The 22,728-nt window shown below is 45.2% G+C and overlaps 1 protein-coding gene across 5 annotated transcripts in view; it reads left to right on the top strand.

The window, feature by feature from the left end:
* Positions 1 to 22,728, top strand: part of LOC129709656 (adhesion G protein-coupled receptor B2-like) — a 545,832-nt gene that overhangs the window by 374,697 nt on the left and 148,407 nt on the right. For all 5 annotated transcript variants that reach the window (XM_055656140.1, XM_055656141.1, XM_055656145.1 and 2 more), the window contains one exon: positions 14,228 to 14,354. In XM_055656140.1, the coding sequence (XP_055512115.1) occupies positions 14,228 to 14,354 (127 nt within the window). The remainder of the gene's footprint in view (positions 1 to 14,227; positions 14,355 to 22,728) is intronic.

Here is a 22,728-nt window from a genome sequence, read left to right as displayed (position 1 = left end):
TCAGGTTAGCATTTCTGCTTTCTGGTTAAAGGTACAGTGCTGTAGTAAAGGTACAGTGGATCAAGGATACAGTGCTTTAGTAAAGGTACAGTGCTTTTTGTTTATATAATAAAGGTGCAGTTTAATGGTCAAGAGGGAGCAGCTGTTGTGAGTCAGATACCTGCTGATTTCTCCCAGCAGTTTCTATTGTATTATACTTGTATCGGATCCAGGGTAAGGCGGGAGAATGACAGCCAGAACAGTGTACTGTTCGGGATTGTCAGATGTGGGAGGTTATGGTGTCGGATGGCCCTCCAGACGTCCACATCTGCACCAGGTGCAGCGAGATGGGGCTCCTAAAGGACCGTATTAGGATCCTGGAGCAGCAGCTCAATGACCTCTGTCTGGTCAGGGAGAGTGAGGAGGTCATAGAGGGGAGTTATAGGGAGGTGGTCACTCCAAAACCATGGGAGAGAGACATGTGGGTCACGCTAAGGAAGGGCAAGGGGCAGAGGCAGGGATGAGTGAGTACTCCAATGTCGGTACACCTTGGAAATAAGTACTCCTATTTGAGTACGGATGGGGGTGACAGCCTACCCGGGGTAGCGAGAGCGGACGGGCCTCCAGCACAGAGACCGGCCCTGTTGCTCCTGAAGGTAGGGACAAAAAGAAGAGGGCAATAGTAATTGGGGACTCTATTGTTAGGGGGTCAGATAGGCGATTCTGTGGACGCAGTGGGGAGACCAGGATGGTGGTCTGCCTCCCTGGTGCCAAGGTCTCGGACGTGTCTCAACGCGTCCAAGATATCCTGAAAACAGAGGGAGAGGAGCCTGAGGTCGTGGTACATATAGGTACCAATGACATAGGTAAAAAAAGGGAAGAGGTCCTGAAGGGAGGATTTAGGGAGTTGGGAGGAGAGTTAAGGAAAAGGACCAAGAAGGTAACAATCTCAGGATTACTGCCAGTGCCACGCAACAGTGAGAGTAGGAATGGAACGAGGTGGAGGATAAATGCGTGGCTGAAAGACTGGTGCAGAGGGCAGGGTTTCAAGTTTCTGGATCATTGGGACTTCTTTTGGGGAAGGTGGGACCTGTACAGAAAGGATGGGTTGCACTTGAACCCGAGGGGGACCAATATCCTGGCGGGGAAATTTGCAAAGGCTACTGGGGAGACTTTAAACTAGAATGGTTGGGGCGAGGGACTCAAATAGAGAAAGCTAGTAGACAGAATGGGAGGCAGGAAGCAGAAAAGGGAAGCACTCGGGCACAAGAGGAGAAAGAAAAGAAAGGAAATAAACAGAGAATAGAAGGCGGGGGGTTTCTTAAATGTGCATATTTTAATGCTAGGAGCATTGTAAGAAAGGTGGATGAGCTTTAGTCTGGATAGACACCTGGAAGTATGATGTTGTGGCGATCAGTGAAACATGGTTGCAGGAGGGCTGTGATTGGAAACTAAATATTCCAGGATTTTGTTGCTTCAGGTGTGATAGAAATGGAGGGGCAAGAGGTGGAGGTGTTGCATTACTAGTCAGGGTAGATATTACAGCAGTGCTTTGGCAGGATAGATTGGAGGGCTCATCTAGGGAGGCTATTTGGGTGGAACTGAGAAGTGGGAAAGGGGTAGCAACACTTATAGGGGTGTATTATAGACCACCAAATGGGGATCGAGAATTGGAAGAGCAAATATGCAAGGAGATTGCAGATATTAGTAGTAAGCACAAAGTAGTGATTGTGGGAGATTTCAACTTTCCACATATAGACTGGGAACCACATTCGGTAAATGGGCTGGATGGTTTGGAGTTTGTAAAATGTGTGCAGGATAGTTTTTTGCAGCAATACATAGAGGTACCTACTAGAGGAGGGGCAGTGTTGGACCTCCTATTAGGAAATGAGACGGGACAGGTGGCGGAGGTATGCGTTGGGGAGCACTTCGGGTCCAGTGATCACAATACCATTAGTTTCAATATAATTATGGAGAGGGTCAGAACTGGACCTAGGGTTGAGATTTTTGATTGGAGAAAGGCTAACTTTGATGAGATGCGAAATGATCTAAAAGGAGTGAACTGGGACATTTTGTTTTATGGGAAGGATGTAGAAGAGAAATGGAGGACATTTAAGGGGAAATTTTAAGAGTACAGAATCTTTATGTTCCTGTTCGGTTGAAAGGAAACAGTAAAAATTGGAAAGAGCCCTGGTTTTCAAGGGAAATTGGACATCTTGTTCTGAAAAAGAGGGAGATCTACAATAATTATAGGCAGCATGAAGTAAATGAGGTGCTTGAGGAGTATAAGGAATGTAAAAAGAATCTTAAGAAAGAAATTAGAAAAGCTAAAAGAAGACATGAGGTTGCTTTGGCAAGTAAGGTGAAAGTAAATCCAAAGGGTTTCTACAGCTGTATTAATAGCAGAAGGATAACGAGGGATAAAATTGGTCCATTGGAGAGACAGAGTGGACAGCTATCTGCAGAGCCAAAAGAGATGGGGGAGATATTGAACAATTTATTTTCTTCAATATTCACCAAGGAGAAGGATATTGAATTATGTGAGGTAAGGGAAACTAGTAGAGTAGCTATGGATACTATGAGTTTCAAAGTAAAAGAAGTACTGACACTTTTGAAAAATATAAAAGTGGATAAGTCTCCAGGTCCTGACAGGATATTCCCTAGGACATTGAGGGAAGTTAGTGTAGAAATAGCCAGGGCTATGACAGAAATATTTCAAATGTCATTAGAAACGGGAATAATCCCCGAGGATTGGCGTACTGCGCATGTTGTTCCATTGTTTAAAAAGGGTTCTAAGAGTAAACCTAGCAATTATAGGCCTGTTAGTTTGACTTCAGTGGTGGGCAAATTAATGGAAAAGATACTTAGAGATAATATATATAAGCATCTGGATAAACAGGGTCTGATTAGGAACAGTCAGCATGGATTTGTGCCTGGAAGGTCATGTTTGACTAATCTTCTTGAATTTTTTGAAGAGGTTACTAGGGAAATTGAGGAGGGTAAAGCAGTGGATGTTGTCTATATGGACTTTAGTAAGGCTTTGACCAGGTTCCTCATGGAAGGTTGGTTAAGAAGGTTCAACTGTTGGGTATAAATGTAGGAGTAGCAAGATGGATTCAACAGTGGCTGAATAGGAGAAGCCAGAGGGTAATGGTGGATGGTTGTTTGTCGGGTAGGAGGCAGGTGACTAGTGGGGTGCCTCAGGGATCGGTGTTGGGTCCTTTGTTGTTTGTAATTACATAGAAACATAGAAATTAGGTGCAGGAGTAGGCCATTCGGCCCTTCGAGCCTGCACCGCCATTTAATATGATCATGGCTGATCATCCAACTCAGTATCCCGTACCTGCCTTTTCTCCATACCCTCTGATCCCCTTGGCCACAAGGGCCACATCTAACTCCCTCTTAAATATAGCCAATGAACTGGCCTCAACTACCCTCTGTGGCAGAGAGTTCCAGAGATTCACCACTCTCTGTGTGAAAAAAATGATCTGGATGAAGGTGTGGTAAATTGGATTAGTAAGTATGCAGATGATACCAAGATAGGGGGTGTTGTGGATAATGAAGAGGATTTCCAAAGTCTACAGAGTGATTTAGGCCATTTGGAAGAATGGGCTGAAAGATGGCAGATGGAGTTTAATGCTGATAAATGTGAGGTGCTACACCTTGGCAGGACAAATCAAAATAGGACGTACATGGTAAATGGTAGGGAGAATACAGTTGAACAGAGGGATCTGGGAATAACCGTGCATAGTTCCTTGAAGGTGGAATCTCATATAGATAGGGTGGTAAAGAAAGCTTTTGGTATGCTAGCCTTTATAAATCAGAGCATTGAGTATAGAAGCTGGGATGTAATGTTAAAATTGTACAAGGCATTGGTGAGACCAAATCTGGAGTATGGTGTACAATTTTGGCCGCCCAATTATAGGAAGGATGTCAACAAAATAGAGAGAGTACAGAGGAGATTTACTAGAATGTTGCCTGGGTTTCAACAACTAAGTTACAGAGAAAGGTTGAATAAGTTAGGTCTTTATTCTCTGGAACGCAGAAGGTTAAGGGGGGACTTGATAGAGGTCTTTAAAATGATGAGAGGGATAGACAGAGTTGATGTGGATCAGCTTTTCCCTTTGAGAATAGGGAAGATTCAAACAAGAGGACATGACTTCAGAATTAAGGGACAGAAGTTTAGGAGTAACATGAGGAGGAACTTCTTCACTCAGAGAGTGGTAGCGGTGTGGAATGAGCTTACAGTGGAAGTGGTGGAGGCAGGTTCGTTGGTATCATTTAAAAATAAATTGGATAAGCATATGGATGAGAAGGGAATGGAGGGTTATGGTATGAGTGCAGGCAGGTGGGACTAAGGGAAAAAAAAGTTGTTCGGCACGAACTTGTAGGGCCGAGATGGCCTGTTTCCGTGCTGTAATTGTTTTATGGTTAAATGTTATATGGATATATGGATCGATGTTGGGCCCATTGCTGTTCATAGTTTATATCAATGTTTTGGGTGAGAATGTACAAGGCAATGATTAGTCATTTTGCAGTTGTCACTAAAGTGGTGGTATAGTAGATAATGAAAATGGTTATTGAAAATTACAGCCGGATCTTGACCCGTTGGGCAAGTGCGCTGTGGAATGGTTAATGTAATGAATGCCAATAAGTGCAAGGTGTTACATTTTGGGAAGTAAAACCAGGGTTGTGAATGTTAAGTCCCTAGGGAGTGGGATCTAGGAGTGCAGATACATAGTTTCTTGAAAATGGCGTCACAGGTAGATAGGTGGTCAAGCAGGCTATAGATACTCTGGCCTTCATCTCTAAGGGCGGTGAGAAGAGAAGTTGAGATGTTACTGCTTCACTGTATGACTCTATGAGCAAAGAAAGTTCTCTCCAAAGTCTTGGGACATTCACCCTTCAAACAGTAAAGGGGATTTACAACTCTTCAATCCTTTTGTCTCCACTAGTCTCTGTTCTTTAACCCTTTGTTTCACATGTTCTCACCTCTGGCTTTTGTACAATTATCTGCCCATCAACCCCTCTCACCTGTATACATCTATTATTTGCCATGCGTCCTGCCATTCCTCTCTTCCAGCTTTCTCCCCCACCCCCGTCCACCCACAAACAGTCTGAAGAAGGGTGCATCCCAAAACATCACCTATATTCTCAGGGGATGCTACTTGACCCGCTGAGTTACTCTAGCACTTTGTGTCGTATCCTGATGAATCACCCCTTTCCAGCAATCACATTCTTCCTGTTGTATGACAACCAGGACAGTACACAATACTCCAGCTGTGGCTTAACCAACTTTTAATTTATTTTATCCTATTCTCCTCACTATCTTCATTACAATTTAGCTAATGATGGCAAGTACAGCAGAGTAACAGAAATTCACCCTTGCAGAATCCATACATTACTATGCAAAACTTTGAGATATAGAATAAAATTCGCTCATAGATTTTCAAATGCAATGTTCCTTGATATTCTTATTTATTATTCTTGGTACTTCATTGGTAAATCATTAAATTGAGCTCTTTCTGTCAACCTTGGGCAGTGTAAAAGATCTCATGAAACTGAAGAGTTCTAACCATGTTCATATTTACTCATTAACACTCTTCCTCTAACCTACCGCACAATCCTGTTATTTGTCCTGAAATACACACACATGCACACATGCATAAAAATAAACAATTATAGTGAAAACCAATGCCCCAAAGTCTAGTTTAGAGATAAAGCACAGAAACAGGCACACCGAGTCCACGCAGACCAGCGATCCCTGCACACTAACATTATTCCACACACACTAGGAACAATTTTACAATTTTACCAAGCCAATTAACGTACAAACCTATGCATCTTTGGAGTGTGGGTGGAAACCAGATCACCCGGAGAAAACCCATGCAGGGAGAACGTACAAACTCCATACAGACAGCACCCATAGTCAGGATTGAACTCGGGTCTCTGGAGCTGCAATGCAGCATCTCCACCACTGTGCCACCCCATATAGTCCAGAGCTCATGTGGAGGTTGTAGTATTTAATAGCCTGATGGCTGTTGGGATGAAGCTGTTCCTGAACCTGGATGTTATAGTTTACAAGCTCCTCTATCTTCTTCCCAATGGCAGGATTGAAATATGTGTGACCAGAGTGGTGTGGCATTGACTCCTGTAAATCCCTTCGACAGTCAGGAGGTCAGTACCTGTGATGGACTGGGCAGTATTCTCCACATTTTGCAGTCTTCTTCGCTCCTGGATGTTCAAGTTGACGAACCGGGCTATGATACAATCAGTCAATATGCTCTGTACTGTACACCTGTAGAAGTTCAAAGGAGTACTCTCTAACATAACGAATCTCTACAATCTTCTCCGGAGGTGGAGGTGTTGATCGGATTTCTTTATAATTGCGTCAGTGTGCTGGGACCAGGAAAGATCTTCAGAGATGTGCATGCCCAGGAATTTGAAGGTTTTGACACTCTCCACCATCGTCCCATCAAGATTTGTGGGTCCTCGTCCTTCCTCTTCCAAAGTCCACAATCAGTTTCTTTGTCTTATTGACATTGACATTGACAGCCAGGTTGTTGTGACACTGAATTATCATCGCGGAGCGCGGCGGTGTCTTGCCGGGGAACGCCTGTATTGGAGCTCCGGAGTGTTGGGCCTGCCGACTAGCACGTCGGAGCTGTGGTCTGCGAAGCTTCGAGCCGCGGGCGCGGGGCTGACTTAAACATCGCAGAGGCCTGGGATCTTTTGCCGGGGGTCGCCAGTGTTGAAGCTCCGCATAGCTCGGCCTGTGGACTTCGGAAGGAAGCGGTAGGAAGCGGCCGATTCGGAAACGTCAAGCCACTTAGTGTGTTCTTCCGTTCCGACGTCGGATCTCTGATCATCCCGACGAGAGGGCCTATACATTGGGTTGTCCGTAGCGGCGACTGCGGAGGGCTCAAAGGGACCCCGACCATGGGTGAATTGAAGAAGAGGGAAGATGACTGGGAACTGTATTGCCTTGAAGGTGGAATCTCATAGAGATATCACATAGGTGGGAAACTTTTTATGCTCCGCTGTGGGGGATAGAAGCTGGATTGTAATGTTAAAATTGTATCATGTATTGGTGAGACCAAAGTGCAGTATGGGTTACAATTCTGTTCCCCAACGAAGGATGTGGTTGGGAGGAGAGGAGATTTACAGAATGTTGCCTGGGTTTCAACAACTAAGTTACAGAGAAAGGTTGAATAAGTTAGGTCTTTATTCTCTGGAGCGCAGAAGGTTAAGGGGGGACTTGATAGAGGAGAAATGATGAGAGGATAGACAGAGTTGAGAGTGGATCAGCTTTTCCCTTTGAGAATAGGGAAGATTCAAACAAGAGGACACGAATTAAGGGACAGAAGTTTAGGGGTAACATGAGGGGGAACTTCTTTACCCAGAGAGTGGTAGCGGTGTGGAATGAGCTTACAGTGGAAGTGGTGGAGGCAGGTTAGTTGGTATAATTTAAAAGTAAATTGGATAGGCATATGGATGAGAAGGGAATGGAGGGTTATGGCATGAATGCAGGCAGGTGGGACTAAGGGAAAAAAGAGAGAGCACGGAGGGAGATGGCCTGTGTTTCCGTGCTGTAATTGTTAGAGAGAGAGAGGATCGAGTTGGGATTGAGTTCAGAGTTTATATCAAGGTTTGGAGAGATGTACAAGGATGGAGAGTCATTTTGAGTTGAGAGTGGTGGAGAGAGAGAGATGAAGATGGTTATTGAAAGATTACAGCCGGATCTTGACCAGTTGGGAGTGCGCTGTGGAGATGGGGGATGTAGAGATGCCAGGGAGTGCAAGGTGAGGGTTTTGGGAGGACAGGGTTGTGATGTTAAGTCCCTAGGAGTGGGATCTAGGGTGCAGATACATAATTTCTTGAAAAATGGCGTCACGGTAGATAGGTGGTCAAGAGGCTATAGACGGTGGGCCTTCATCTCTAAGGGCGGTGAGAAGAGAAGTTGAGATGTTACTGCTTCAGAGGGACTCTATGAGAAAAGAAAGTTCTCTCCAAAGTCTTGGGAGGATTCACCCTTCAAACAGAGGGGGGGAGAGACTCTGGGATCCTTTTGGCTGCACTAGGTCTCTGTTCTTTAACCCTTTGTTTCACATCTTCTCAGGGCTTTTGGACAATTATCTGCCCATCAAAAGGGGGTAGAGGATTATTTGAGATGTGGAGGGAGAGGAGCTTTTCTCCCCCACCCCCGGGGGGGGGGGAGGAGGAGGGACATCCAAAAAGCGGAGGAGATCACCTATATTCTCAGGGGATGCTACTTGACCCGCTGAGTTAGGGGGCACTTTGTGTCGAGAGGAATCACCCCTTTCCAGCAATCACATTCTTCCTGTTGTATGACAACCAGACAGGACACAAGACTCCAGCTGTGGCTTAACCAACTTTTAAGGAGATCCTAGACTATCTTCATTACAATTTAGGAGATGGCAAGGAGAGGAGTAACAGAAAATTCACCCTTGCAGAAGGAGAGGAGAGGGGGGAAAAGAGGAGAGGAAGGGAATTCGCTCATAGAGGGAATGCAAGAGGAGAGGGATATTCTTAGGAGATTCTTGGTACTTCAGAGATCATTAAATTGAGGAGGGAGGGGGAGGGGAGAGTAAAGAGGGAGAGGAGAGGAAGAGTTCTAACCATGTTTCATATTTAGTGGGAAGGGGGACCGCACAATCCTGTTATTTGGGGGGAGAGGAGACACATGCACACATGCATAAAAATAAAGATTATAGGAGGGGAGGGAGTCTAGTTTAGAGATAGGGGAGAGACAGTGCCGAGTTTACTTCAACCCCGAAACCCAAACAACCACACACACTAGGAACAATTTTAAGCAGCAGTGCTTTTTTACCTCTAACCATATTTTCATTTTCAAACCAAATTAAGGGTACTCACATGCTGTAGACATTTGTCAGTGTCATTCAGAGCTCTGATTGAGGCACACCACTTGCAGAGACTGATTGAGGCACACCACTTGCAGAGACTGATTGAGGCACACCACTTCCTGGTTTTATAGTCCCTCCCTTTCCCTCCAGCAGGGGCAGCAGAGAGAATGGGGAATTTTGTAAAAACATTAATATATCTGTCAATTTTCATAGACGGGAAAAATCCTCGGCACACATGCGGCGGAGGGCGGCTCTGAGCGAGGTGGCCAAAAATGACGGACGTAGGTGGTGGTGTACTCTCGGAAATCGCAGCACAGAAAGCCAAAACCGGTCAAGAACAGACTTTTAGTAATATAGATAGATTGTGTTCCTTTTATTTGTATGGCTGTATGGTAACTCAAATGCCACTTTCACATCTGGTTTTGCTATCATCTCTGGAGGTACCTTCCCAGGAGGGATACCCCGCACGTTTTCTCAAAAAATGCCCTCTCAATTAAAGCTGTGCCTTCTCGTCTTTGAAATTTACACACTGGGAAGACAGTTCTGACTGCAGATGCTGGTTTAAACCGAAGATAGACACAAAATGCTGGAGTAACTCAGCAGGACAGGCAGCATCTCTGGAGAGAAGAAATGGGTGAGGTTTCGGGTTGAGACCCTTCTTCAGTATGATGCCAGTGGAGTGTGCGGGACAGAGATAGAAGTCAATGTTCATACCGCTGGCATGTAAGCTACCCAATGGAAATATGAGGTGCTGTTCCTCCAATTTACGACCTCACTCTGACAATGGAGGAGGCCCAGGACAGAAAGGTCAGATTGGGAATGGGAGAGGGAGTTAAAGTGCTGAGCAGCCGGGAGATCAAGTAGGTTAAGGCGGACTGAGCGGAGGTATTCAGCGAAAAGATCGCCGAGTTGCGGATGGAACAGTCTCTGCAGAAAGCAGAAAAGGATGGAGATACGAAGATGTGGACAGTAGTGGAATCTCGTTGGAGGTGGCAAAAGTGTTGGAAGATTATATGCTGTATGCGATGGCTGATGGGGTGGAAGGTGAGAACAAGGGGGACTCTGTCCTTGTTGCGAATGGGGGGAGGGGGAGCAAGAGCAGAGCTGCGGGATATTGAGGAGATGCTAGTGAGAGCCTCAACTATAATGGAAGAGGAGAACCCCCGCTTCCTAAAGAATGAGGACATCTCCGATGATCTGGTATGGAAAACCTCATCCTGGGCGCAGATGGAGGAATTGGGAGTAGGAGATACCCTGTTTCCTGTCTTTACAGGAAACAGGGTGGGAAGAAGTGTAGTCTAGATAGCTGTGGGAGTCAGTAGGTTTGTAGTAGATTTGTCTACCGTATCTCTGCCTCTTTTAATTTTATATATATCTAATGTCTAATAGACTTACCTAATAGATTTCCCCTCAGCCTGGTTCCAATCCAAATGTGTCCAACCTTGTAGCTAATACTCTCTAATCCAGACAGCATTCTTGTAACATTTAATCTTGTGACTGAAATATCCATGAAGCTTTTGTAATCATTAATTTCTGTTCTCATAGCAGGATTTTGGAAGGACAAAGAACAGCAGTGAAGTGTAAAAAGTGTGATATGTAGGTGATTTGAAGATAGCAAAGTCTGAACAAGGATTTTTAAATTAGGATATTTTATATATCCTAAATATAGAGAGAGTACAGTGGAGATTTACTAGAATGTTGCCTGGGTTTCAACAACTAAGTTACAGAGATTGGTTGAATAAGTTAGGTCTTTATTCTCTGGAGCGCAGAAGGTTAAGGGGGGACTTGATAGAGGTCTTTAAAATGATGAGAGGGATAGACAGAGTTGATGTGGACAAACTTTTCCCTTTGAGAATAGGGAAGATTCAAACAAGAGGACATGACTTCAGAATTAAGGGACAGGAGTTTAGGGGTAACATGAGGGGGAACTTCTTTACTCGGAGAGTGGTAGCGGTGTGGAATGAGCTTCCAGTGGAAGTGGTGGAGGCAGGTTCATTGGTATCATTTAAAAATAAATTGGATAAGCATATGGATGAGAAGGGAATGGAGGGTTATGGTATGAGTGGAGGCAGGTGGGACTAAGGGGAAAAAAAGTTGTTCGGCACGGACTTGTAGGGCCGAGATGGCCTGTTTCCGTGCTGTAATTGTTATATGGTTATATATTTGAAATCATTTACAAGCAAATTGAGCCAAGGGCAGAAAATATAGAGAGGATTCAAAGATAGGTTAAAGAAATAGTAGGAAAAGTAAAAATGGTAAGCTTTTAGTGAAAAATTAATCTAAAAATCATCCTTGTAAAAGTACATTTTAAGTGTGAGAAAGATTGTTTGCCATGGTTATGTGAAGATTGTTGATTGTCTGTAAAAAGCTTGGGTATGTCCAAAAATACAGAAAGAACCATGGGAATGGAAGTAAAAACAGAAAATGCTCAAAGCATTGAGAAGGACACACTGTCGAGAGAAGAACAGCTAACATTTCCATCAGAAATACACGTTTATTTTAACTCTCCTTTAAAAATTCATTTATATCTTAATAAGCAATTCAAATTTTCTTATGCTATATTTAGCACATATCTAGAAGGTGAGTATGCCAATGGTGAAGTACTAGTGTGGAAAATCTTAAACTGGAATAGGTCAATCAGACTGTGCATATGGTGAAGCTACTATTTAAATTATTCTATGATAGTAGTAAGCACTGATTGCTTCTCCTTTATTCTTCATGGGAAATCTAGGCCAAGGGCTTAGTAGGACAGCACATCTTAACGTGAAGTGTAACACAGAGCTCTGGAGGAAATCAGTGGGTCAAGCAACATCGGCGGAGGGGATAGGTGACATTTCAAGATGGGACCTTTCTTCTGACAAGAAGAACACTCACCTGGAATGGGACCTATGATATTTCTTTAAAGCCCGAACTGGGGCATAAAGATGCAATCATTTGAACTAGGCGTACCAGGTGAGAGTTAGATAGAGCTCTAGAGGCTTGTGGAGTCAAGGGATATGGGGAGAAGGCAGGCACGGGTTATTGATAGCCATGATCACAATGAATGGCGGTGCTGGCTCAAAGGGCCGAATGGCCTCCTCCTGCACCTATTTTCTTTGTTTCTATGTTTCTATGTATCCTTACTGTTGTTTTTCTTCAGGTTGAGGAAGACATAATGAGCTGCAAGTTAAAAAGCTTGCAGCTCTTTTCCTCTTTGTCTGATACCTTCACAACCGATAAATATACGTTATATAATTGTTTATGTGGTTTATTTTTCATAAGGCTTACTTTCCGGAGATTAGTTCCTGGAAACTAAAATATTCCTGGAATGTTGACAATCCTCAGGGAGTGCAGCCTTTATAAAAATGCTGGCTATTGTAACGAGTGCCTCCTCGGGTTCAAACTTGGCCCTGTCCACTTACCCTTCTCTACACGGTGAGGGAATGAAGTGAAAGTTCTCAGAAGCTGTGATTTCAGATCAGAAGTAAATAAACACCATTTACACCACCCCAAATACTGTGATCCTCAAAAATTAGTCATCAAAGGGCAAGGAACATCCCCTGCTGTTCATGTCATATAGTCATACAGTCCAACTCATCCATGCCGACCAAGATGCTAAGATAGTTGCATTTGCTCTCAGCTAGTGCAATTCCATACTGCTTCAAATGTCACCACTTAATGACAAAAGCCAGATCTTTCACAAATACTTCCTCAAGATCATTGAACTATTGAAAATATGATTTTCCCTCTACCATAGACTGTGGAGCCCTCATGCACGTTTCCTCCATTGCCTGCCCATCTGCTCTGAACCACCCACTCCCCATCTCTTTCCCCAGGCAGAACAATAGAGTCCCCTCGGTCCTCATCTTTCACCCCACCAGCATCCACATTCAACAATTCTGCCATTTATGTCAGCACCATTCACGACTTAAGAAAAACACGAAGTGCAGGAGGAGCTCAGTGCGTCAGGCAGCCTCTGTGCAGGGCATTGCTCAAGATGTTTTGCTCAACATTCCAGCATCTGCAGTTTCCCGTGTCACACTCCCTCTTTCCCGCTCCCTTCGTTCTACTTTATGCAGGGACCGTTCTTTTTATGACCCAGTGCTCTGCTCATCCTTCTCCACCCATTCCGCCCCGTTATCTGTCCCTTCATCTCCTCCCACTTCACCAATTGGAGACCTCTTCAGCCCTCCCAAGTGAGGCTGGGGTCCATCTGCACGCCTTCCAACCTGGTCTACTGCAGCCCGTGCTCATAACGTAGCCTCTTCTACATAGGTAGAAAAGTAAGCGTAGACTAGGTGACCTTATTTTTGAGGGGGCGGGGGGCACCTGCGACAGCCAGAGCTTCCAGTGCATGTCATTTAAAACTCTCTGTTCCACTCCCACACCAACGTCCGTCAGTCCTCGTCCTTCTCCATGCTCTCGGAGAAGCCAAACGCAAATTGGAAGAACAACATCTTAGGTAGGTTACAACCTAGTAATAACACTGAATACCCCCAAATCATAGGCGGTCCAACTAGCTTTCTTCTCCTTCTTGTTTCACCACCTGATTTCATCATCCTATCACCTCTATCCCACGCAGCGCCCAGTGGCATCTTCCCTCTTCCCTTTTGTCGAGATGCAGGGTCTTGGCTGAAAATGTTCACCTTTTGCCTCCACAGATGCTGAGCATTCCAGCGCTGCTTCTCGTTCCTGATCCCAACATCTGCGGTCTCATTTGTCTTCACACGCGAATCAACATATTTTATTGCCATGGAGAGTTTAGGGAAGGCTTCCGTTTAGCGTAAACTGATGTATTTGTAGCGCCCACTCAATCCTCCCCCCCCCCCCCCCCCCCCCGCCAACAAACCCCCCACCGGCCGGGCTCATGTATTCACAAACAATGCGATTCATCCAAGGCGAGCTGCGAGCTAGAATCTAGGCCAGTGGCAGAGAGATCGGTGGGGAGGGAGGGAAGGGAATCGATGCGCCGCACGATGTGTAGATCGGTGAGGGATGGCTGAGAGCGTCTGTGGCTCTAGCAGCTGAGAACTGAACGGGTGCAGGCGCCGTAGTCAGCTCAACGCGGCGACAAGTTGTTGCCAGAAGTACAGAGGTGGGCAACTGGGGGAAACATCACACCGACCACCTCTCAGAGGATGGGCTATAAATTATTAAAGAGCCGTATTGTCACGGTAGCATATCCGCGATCCCCGCGGTGATGTGGGAGATATGGGTCTTGTGTGCTCATGATTGATACGGTACCTGCCTGATAATGCGTGTGTGCGCGGTTTGTTCTGCCTGATTCCTTTTTATTACCGCACTGTGCTTAGGTCATGACTTATTTTAACAGAAGGAAGCCAGGCTCATCTTTCTTTCTTTCTTCCTCCCCTTTTTTATCGCAGGGATACAGGTCCTGGCAGCTGGGACCCTCAGGGCTGTGAAACAGTGCACACACAAGCATCACACACTAAATGCCTCTGTCATCAACTGGCTACTTTCGCCATTTTAGCCCAGCAACCGAGGGATTCGGTAAGTATTGCAAGAAATCAAATGCCTGATTGCATTGTGCACTGACAGGCCGCTTTGGAAATCATTTTTGTTTCTCTCACTCTCCTATGCTTGAAATACCAATATCCTTTCAAATACCTAGGAAAGAAACAGCATTTACTTAATGGTACAGAGTGGCTAGAGGTTTGCACAAACACTGCATTGTACTGTGAATGTTTATAGAGAGAGATTACTTGATTTGTTTTGTAGTAAGCAATGGTTTGATGGGAATAAGGTATTTTCTGGAAAATTGTAACTGATTTACTTTCATTTATACATTTATCAGTATTCTCAGTAAATATTGTGCTGAAATTTGTTTGTGGCAGTATTGTGTTCTAACTTGAGTTGTCTGAACTTTCACATCTTTGGATGTGTGGTTGGTGGCTGAGGTCATTGCGTGAGCTTAGAGAGTAAATATTTCAGCAATTATTGTTTTGAAAGTATAAACTGCAAGAGTCAAATCAAGTCAAGTCAAGTTTATTTGTCACATACACATACAAGATGTGCAGTGAAATGAAAGTGGCAATGCTCGCGGACTTGCAAAGTGAAAGGCATTGATTAAATAAAAATATTCTTAAGTGGACTTTAAGATAATGTTTTAGTCAACAATTTTTGTTTTATGATCTTTAACAGTTTGTAAGTGTCTAGTTGAAGAATTTCTGAATGATCTCTTTAAATCATGGCAGGATGTTAAGTAATGTATTTGGCCACAGTGTAGAATATGGTGTGTTCTTTTCGGGTCATTCCTTTGTGACATGAACTCAGGTATCGGAGCAATTTGGAAATTGCTGGGTTCAGTATTGATGTGGATAGAGAACTGGCTGGCAAACAGGAAGCAAAGAGTAGGAGTAAACGGGTCCTTTTCACAATGGCAGGCAGTGACTAGTGGGGTACCGCAAGGCTCAGTGCTGGGACCCCAGCTATTTACAATATATATTAATGATCTGGATGAGGGAATTTAAGGCAATATCTCCAAGTTTGCGGATGACACTAAGCTGGGGGGCAGTGTTAGCTGTGAGGAGGATGCTAGGAGACTGCAAGGTGACTTGAATAGGCTGGGTGAGTGGGCAAATATTTGGCAGATGCAGTATAATATGGATAAATGGGAGGTTACCCATTTTGGTGGCAAAAACAGGAAAGCAGACTATTATCTAAATGGTGGCCGACTAGGAAAAGAGGAGATGCAGCGAGACCTGGGTGTCATGGTACACCAGTCGTTGAAAATAGGCATGCAGGTGCAGCAGGCAGTGAAGAAAGCGAATGGTAAGTTAGCTTTCATAGCAAAAGGATTTTAGTATAGGAGCAGGGAGGTTCTACTGCAGTTGTACATGGTCTTGGTGAGACCACACCTGGAGTATTGCGTACAGTTTTAGTCTCCAAATCTGAGGAAGGACATTATTGCCATAGAGGGAGTGCAGAGAAGGTTCACCAGACTGATTCCTGGGATGTCAGGGCTGTCTTATGAAGAAAGACTGGATAGACTTGGTTTATACTCTCTAGAATTTAGAAGATTGAGAGGGGATCTGATAGAAACTTACAAAATTCTTAACGGGTTGGACAGGCTAAATGCAGGAACATTGTTCCCGATGTTAGGGAAGTCCAGGACAAGGGGTCACAGCTTAAGGATAATGGGGGAAATCCTTTAAAACTGAGATGAGAAGAGCTTTTTTCACACAGAGAGTGGTGAATTGCTGGAACTCTCTTCCACAGAGGGTAGTCGAGGCCAGTTCATTGGCTATATTTAAGAGGGAGTTAGATGTGGCCCTTGTGGCTAAGGGGATCAGAGGGTATGGAGAGAAGGCAGGTGCGGGATACTGAGTTGGATGATCAGCCAAGATCATATTGAATGGCGGTGCAGGCTCGAAAGGCCGAATGGCCTACTCCTGCGCCTAATTTCTATGTTTCTATGTTTCTATGAAATGGGTGTGTATTTTTAGCATGGAGATTTTTCAGTGCCTTACCTGGTGCTTGTGAAATAATATCTAAATTGTGATTTGGGGATTTTGTGTGGTGAATGAAAGAGTATGAAGAATGAAATCCCATTGGATTATTGTTATGATAAACTTTTTTAGTGCCATTAATTTGAAGTTTTTTATATTTCAATGATGACTTCTCTTTACATTTTTAATTGATAAATTAAATGGCGTGAAACCATGGTTACATAATACCTAGTGAAAATTATGATTACTGTAAGATGCTCCAGAACAAAATTGTGACACAAACTCTTGTTCCACTGTCCTGGAGGCTGAGTGAAAATATGGTACATTCCATAGGTAATACTGAATAGTTTAAGATTACAATTATTCCTGCTGTTGAAACTACTGGACAGTATTGTTAAGGACAACCTGATTGTATAATTTGTAGTTATCTGGTTAAGGAGTGGTACAGTCACAGTTAAATGTATCATAATTGAATTTAAGTTAACTAGACCAAGTGGGACCCGTTGGGTCCGTGTCACACGGGAGGCCTGGTCCCTCAACGCAACCCGTTCCCCCAACGCAATATTCGACCACTCACTCATAGCCCCCACGGGAGGCTTGGTCCCCCAACACAACCCGTTTCCCAATGTAATATTCCACCACTCACCCGTTCCCCCAACGCATCCCGTTCACCAATGCAATATTCCACCACTCACCCATAGCCACCAACTGCGCAGGGACGGCTCATTTCCCCTTATTCACCCTCCCTCTTTTAAACTTAATTGCACTTGCTGGCAGGAAAAAAAAATCAAATTGCCTTTGCTGCCAGGACTCAGTGCATTGGGATTTGCAACATTATAGTGGGCACAGCCAGCAATTGAGGGGCAGTAAATAAGATCCCATTGTCACATCATAGCTGTAACTGCCACTGCAACTTCATAGCTGTAACTGCCACTTCAACCTCAAGTCATCAAAGTGGGGTTTTGTAAAATTAAAAATGTGAATAACTTATAAAATATAACATTAATCTGAACAAAACTTGATAAAAACTTACCACAAAACAATTGTGAGTAATGTGGTCCAAAAATTGTAGCGCTATCGTGTACCGTTTTGGCGTAGTTCTGGAATCACGCATGCATGCACACAGAATCACAAACAAGATGATAGTTTTAGTAATATATTCAAGACCAAGTGGGGCCTGGACAGGAGGCCTGGACCCCAATGCAACTCACTCCCCCAACGCAATATTCGACCGCTCACCCATCGCCCCTAACTTTGCAGGTCGGCTCATTTTTTCACCCTCCCTCATTTTAAACTTTAAAAATGCAAGGTTTGTGAGGTTGAATAAATTTTTCCCCACATATCTCTCCCATCTGTGATAAATGTCTTTCTCAAAATGCCAATATTACACATTCTTTTGTTTCTTGCACAAAACTTCATAAATTTTGGTGTGATATTTTTGATATATTCACAAAGCTATTTAAGATAAAATTGGAACCTAATACTGAAAAGATTATATTTGGAGTAATGGGAGACTGGAACAAATTAAACACATCCCAAAACTTATTTTTTAATTAAGGGTTAATAACAGCAAAAAAACATACTTAAATTTTGGAAAAATGCTACTATACCAACGCTTAAAATGTGGATTAGCAATATGTTGGACACAGCACACCTGGAAGAAATGTGACTCCTCCTAACAGATAAACAGGACCAATTCTTAACGAGTTGGTCTCCATTTATTGATTTCTTGGATTCATGTGGTGCAAAAGTATTGTAAAAATTAAAAGTTTCAGGTATGGGTGAAGGATGATCAACAATATAAAAACGCATCTCCTTGCGTCTATTTGATAATCTCCCTCCTGCTCTCTTTTCTCGCTTATCTCTTTTCCTCACTATCTCTTTTTCTTTTTTATCTACACACACTACACTTTTCCTTATTCCTTACTATCTCCCCCCTTTTTTTTTCTTATTTCTCTCTTTAAAAAAATTAAAAATGAAGTTATACAGGGAATGTATTCTGTTAACATATATTAGGCACCTGTAAAAAGGTACCACTCTATTGTACTTACTTCTAATAAAATATATTTTTTTAAAAAATGCAATTGCTCTAAGATTTAATGTGATGTAGGTGCCATGTTTTGTTATCCAAATCTAATCATTAAACTTTGCTGTGCTGGGTTTGGCTGGCAAATTCTTTCCCTTTGTTCTCCAAATCTAATCATTGTACTTTGCTGTGCTGGGTTAGGCTGGTAGATTCTTTCCCTGAAGTACATTTGCAGTGAAGGACTCAGTGTTCTGGGATTGCAACATTGTAGTCGGTAGGACATTGTGACATCATAGCTGATAACTTCTAAACTGCCAGTGCAGATTTGAAGAAATCCTTCTCAAAGTGGGGTTTTTGTAAGTTTTTAAATGTCAACTAGACCAAGTGCAGACCCGTTGGGTCTGTTTCCCCAACGGCGTTTGGGGGGGGGGGGGGGGGGGGGGGGTGGGCTGCGGCATCAAACTCACATTAACCACCCCCCAAACACACAGGTGGGGGGAGGGGGATGAGATGAGGGGAGGGAGGAGAGAGGAGGAGGAGGAAACAGGACAGATTTGGGAGGGAAAGGAGAGCGGAGTAGGGGGTGAGAGAGGGGGATGGGGAGAGAGATGTGGGGAGGGAGGGAAGGAGGGAGGGAGGGGGATAGGGGTGGGGGGAGAGAGGGGAAAGAGTGGGGAGGGAGAGTGGAGGCGGAAGGGTGGAAGAGTGGGGAGGGAGAGACGAGAGGGGTAGGGGGAGTGATGGAAGAGGGACAGAGGGGTAGGAGGAAGGGTGCGGGGGTGGAGAGAGGGAAGGGGGGGGTGGGGTAGAGAGGGAAGGGGGTGGGGGAGAGAGAGGGATGGGTGGGAGAGGGAGAGGGGTGAGGAGAGAGAAACATAGAAATTAAGTGCAGGAGTAGGCCATTCGGCCCTTCGAGCCTGCACCACCATTCAATATGATCGTGGCTGATCATCCAACTCAGTATCCTGTACCTGCCTTCTCTCCATACCCCCTGATCCCTTTAGCCACAAGGGCCACATCTAACTCCCTCTTAAATATAGCCAATGAACTGGCCTCAACTACCTTCTGTGGCAGAGAATTCCAGAGATTCACCACTCTTTGTGTGAAAAATGTTTTTCTCATCTCTGTCCTAAAGGATTTCCCCCTTATCTTTAAACTTATCTTTAAACAATCTTCCTGCATTTAGCCTGTCCAACCCCTTAAGAATTTTGTACGTTTCAATAAGATCCGCCCTCAATCTTCTAAATTCTAGCGTGTACAAGCCGAGTCTATCCAGTCTTTCGTCATATGAAAGTCCTGACATCCCAGGAATCAGTCTGGTGAACCTTCTCTGTACTCCCTCTATGGCAACAATGTCTTTGAGCATTGGGCATTGTGACATCACACAATGGGACGTTCACCAGGGGCTGGGGCTGTGGCTGCTTCTATGGGTGAGAAGCCAGTTTATTTTTTGAATATGTTGGGGGGGGGGGGAGAAGGATTTGATTAAAAATGTGTACATAAACACGACGAAATGTAATCAGGAGTTTCTATAAGATCCTCCCTCAATCTTCTAAAATCTAGCGAGTACAAGCCAAGTCTATCCAGTCTTTCTTCATATGAAAGTCCTGACATCCCAGGAATCAGTCTGGTGAACCTTCTCTGTCCTCCCTCTATGGCAACAATGTCTTTCAGCATTGGGCATTGTGACATCACACGATGGAACGTTCACCAGGGGCTGGGGCTCCTGCAAAGGCATATGTAAATGAATCCATTCCGATTGGACATCTGTGAACATTGGGCATTGTGACATCACACAATGGAAACCTTCACCAGGGGCTGGGGCTGGGGCTGCTTCTATGGGTGAGAAGCCAGTTTATTTTTGAAATGTTGGGGGGTGGGGGGAGGATTTGATTAAAAACGTGTACTTAAACACGACAAAATGTAATGAGGAGCGGATACTTAGAATGAAAAGTGAAATCTCTACCGAAATGGAAAAGATTTCGGCGATTCTGCGTCTGGTTTCGGAGTTGCAGGGAATCAAAGGAAGAAGGCGGCCGGCAGCCATCCATGTAAATGGATCCATTCCGATTGGACATCTGCGAGTATTGGGCATTGTGACATCACACGATGGAACGAATCAAAAGGCAGAAAGGCAGCCGGACGGCAGGCGGCAGGCACACAGTTTTAATATATAACTAGACCAAGTGCAGACCCATTGGTTCTGTTTCCCCAACCCGCGTTTGTGTGGGGAAGGGGGGGCTGCAGCATCACACTCACATTAACCACCCCCCAAACACACAGGTGGGGGGAGGGGGATGAGAAGAGGGGAGGGAGGGGAGAGGAGGAGGAGGAAACGGGACAGATTTGGGAGGGAAAGGAGAGCGGAGTAGGGGGTGAGAGAGGGGGATGGAGAGAGATGTGAGGGAGGGGGGAATGGGGAGGGAGGGGAGGAGGGAGGGAGTGGGACAGGGGTGGGGGGAGAGAGGGGAAAGAGTGGGGAGGGAGGGGGAAGGGGGAGAGGTGGAAGAGTGGGGAGGGAGGAGGAGAGGGGTAGGGGGGAGTGATGGAAGAGGGACAGAGGGGTAGGACGAATGGGGCGGGTGGACAGAGGGAAGGGGTTGGCGCAGAGAGGGAAGGGGGGTGGGGGAGAGAGGGATGGGTGGGAGAGGGAGATGGGGGGAGGAGAGGGAAACATAGAAACATAGAAATTAAGTGCAGGAGTAGGCCATTCGGCCCTTCGAGCCTGCACCACCATTCAATATGATCATGGCTGATCATTCAACTCAGTATCCTGTACCTGCCTTCTGTCCATACCCCCTGATCCCTTTAGCCACAAGGGCCACATCTAACTCCCTCTTAAATATAGCCAATGAACTGACCTCAACTATCTTCTGTGGCAGAGAATTCCAGAGATTCACCACTCTCTGTGTGAAAAATGTTTTTCTCATCTCTGTCCTAAAGGATTTCCCCCTTATCTTTAAACTGTGACCCCTAGTTCTGGACTTCCCCAACATCTGGAACAATCTTCCTGCATCTAGTCTGTCCAACCCCTTTGTACGTTTCTATAGGATCCGCCCTCAATCTTCTAAATTCTAGCGAGTACAAGCTGAGTCTATCCAGTCTTTCTTCATACGAAAGTCCTGACATCCCAGGAATCAATCTGGTGAACCTTCTCTGTACTCCCTCTATGGCAACAATGTCTTTGAGCATTGGGCATTGTGACATCACACGATGGAACGTTTACCAGGGGCTGGGGCTCCTGCAAAACCATATGTAAATGAATCCATTCGGATTGGACATATGTGAACATTGGGCATTGTGACATCACACAATGGAACGTTCACCAGGGGCTGGGGCTGGGGCTGCTTCTATGGGTGAGAAGCCAGTTTATTTTTGAAATATTGGTGGGGGGGGGAGAAGGATTTGATTAAAAATGTGCACTTGAACACGACAACATTTAATGAGGAGCAGATACTTAGAAAGAAAAGTGAAATCTCTACCGAAATGGAAAAGATGTCTTCGATTCTGCGTCTGGTTTCGGAGTTGCAGGGAATCAAAGGAAGAAAGGTGGCCGGCAGCCGTCCATGTAAATGGATCCATTCCGATTGGACATCTGCGAGTATTGGGCATTGTGACATCACACGATGGAACAAATCAAAAGGCAGCCAGACGGATGGCAGGCGGCAGGCAAACAGTTTTAATATATAACTAGACCAAGTGCAGACCCATTGGGTCTGTTTCCCCAACGGCGTTTGCGGGGGGGGGGGGGGGAGGGGGGGGCTGCGGCATCAAACTCACATTAAGCACCCCCCCCACAACGGGGGGAAGGGGGGGGTGAGAAGAGGGGAGGTAGGGGAGAGGAGGAAGAGGGGGCAATGGGACAGATTTGGGAGGGAAAGGGTGAGAGGGGGGATGGGGAGAGAGATGTGTGGGGGAGGGGGGGATGGGGATGTAGGGGAGGAGGGAGGGAGGGGGAGAGGGGTTGGGGGAGAGAGGGGAAAGAGTGGGGAGGGAGAATCAAAGGAAGAAATGCAGCCGGCAGCCGTACATTTAAATGGATCCATTCCTATTGGACATCTGCGAGCATCGGGCATTGCGATTGGACATCTGCGAGCATCGGGCATTGCGATTGGACATCTGCGAGCATTGGGCATTGTGACATCACACGATGGAAACGAATCAAAAGGCAGAAAGGCAGCCAGACGGACCACAGGCGACAGGCACAGACTTTTATATGTTAATAGATAGATAGATAGATAGATAGATAGATAGATAGATAGATAAGTGGGGCCCGTTGGGTCCCTGTCACACAGGAGGCCTGGTCTCCCAACGCAACCCGTTCCCCAAAGCAATATTCCACTGCTCACCTGTTCCACCAACGCAACCCACTCTCCCAACGCAAGATTCG

Source organism: Leucoraja erinacea, chromosome 26, assembly GCF_028641065.1.
Source record: "Leucoraja erinacea ecotype New England chromosome 26, Leri_hhj_1, whole genome shotgun sequence".
Taxonomy (NCBI): domain Eukaryota; kingdom Metazoa; phylum Chordata; class Chondrichthyes; order Rajiformes; family Rajidae; genus Leucoraja; species Leucoraja erinaceus.
This window is presented reverse-complemented; position numbering and strand designations above follow the sequence as displayed.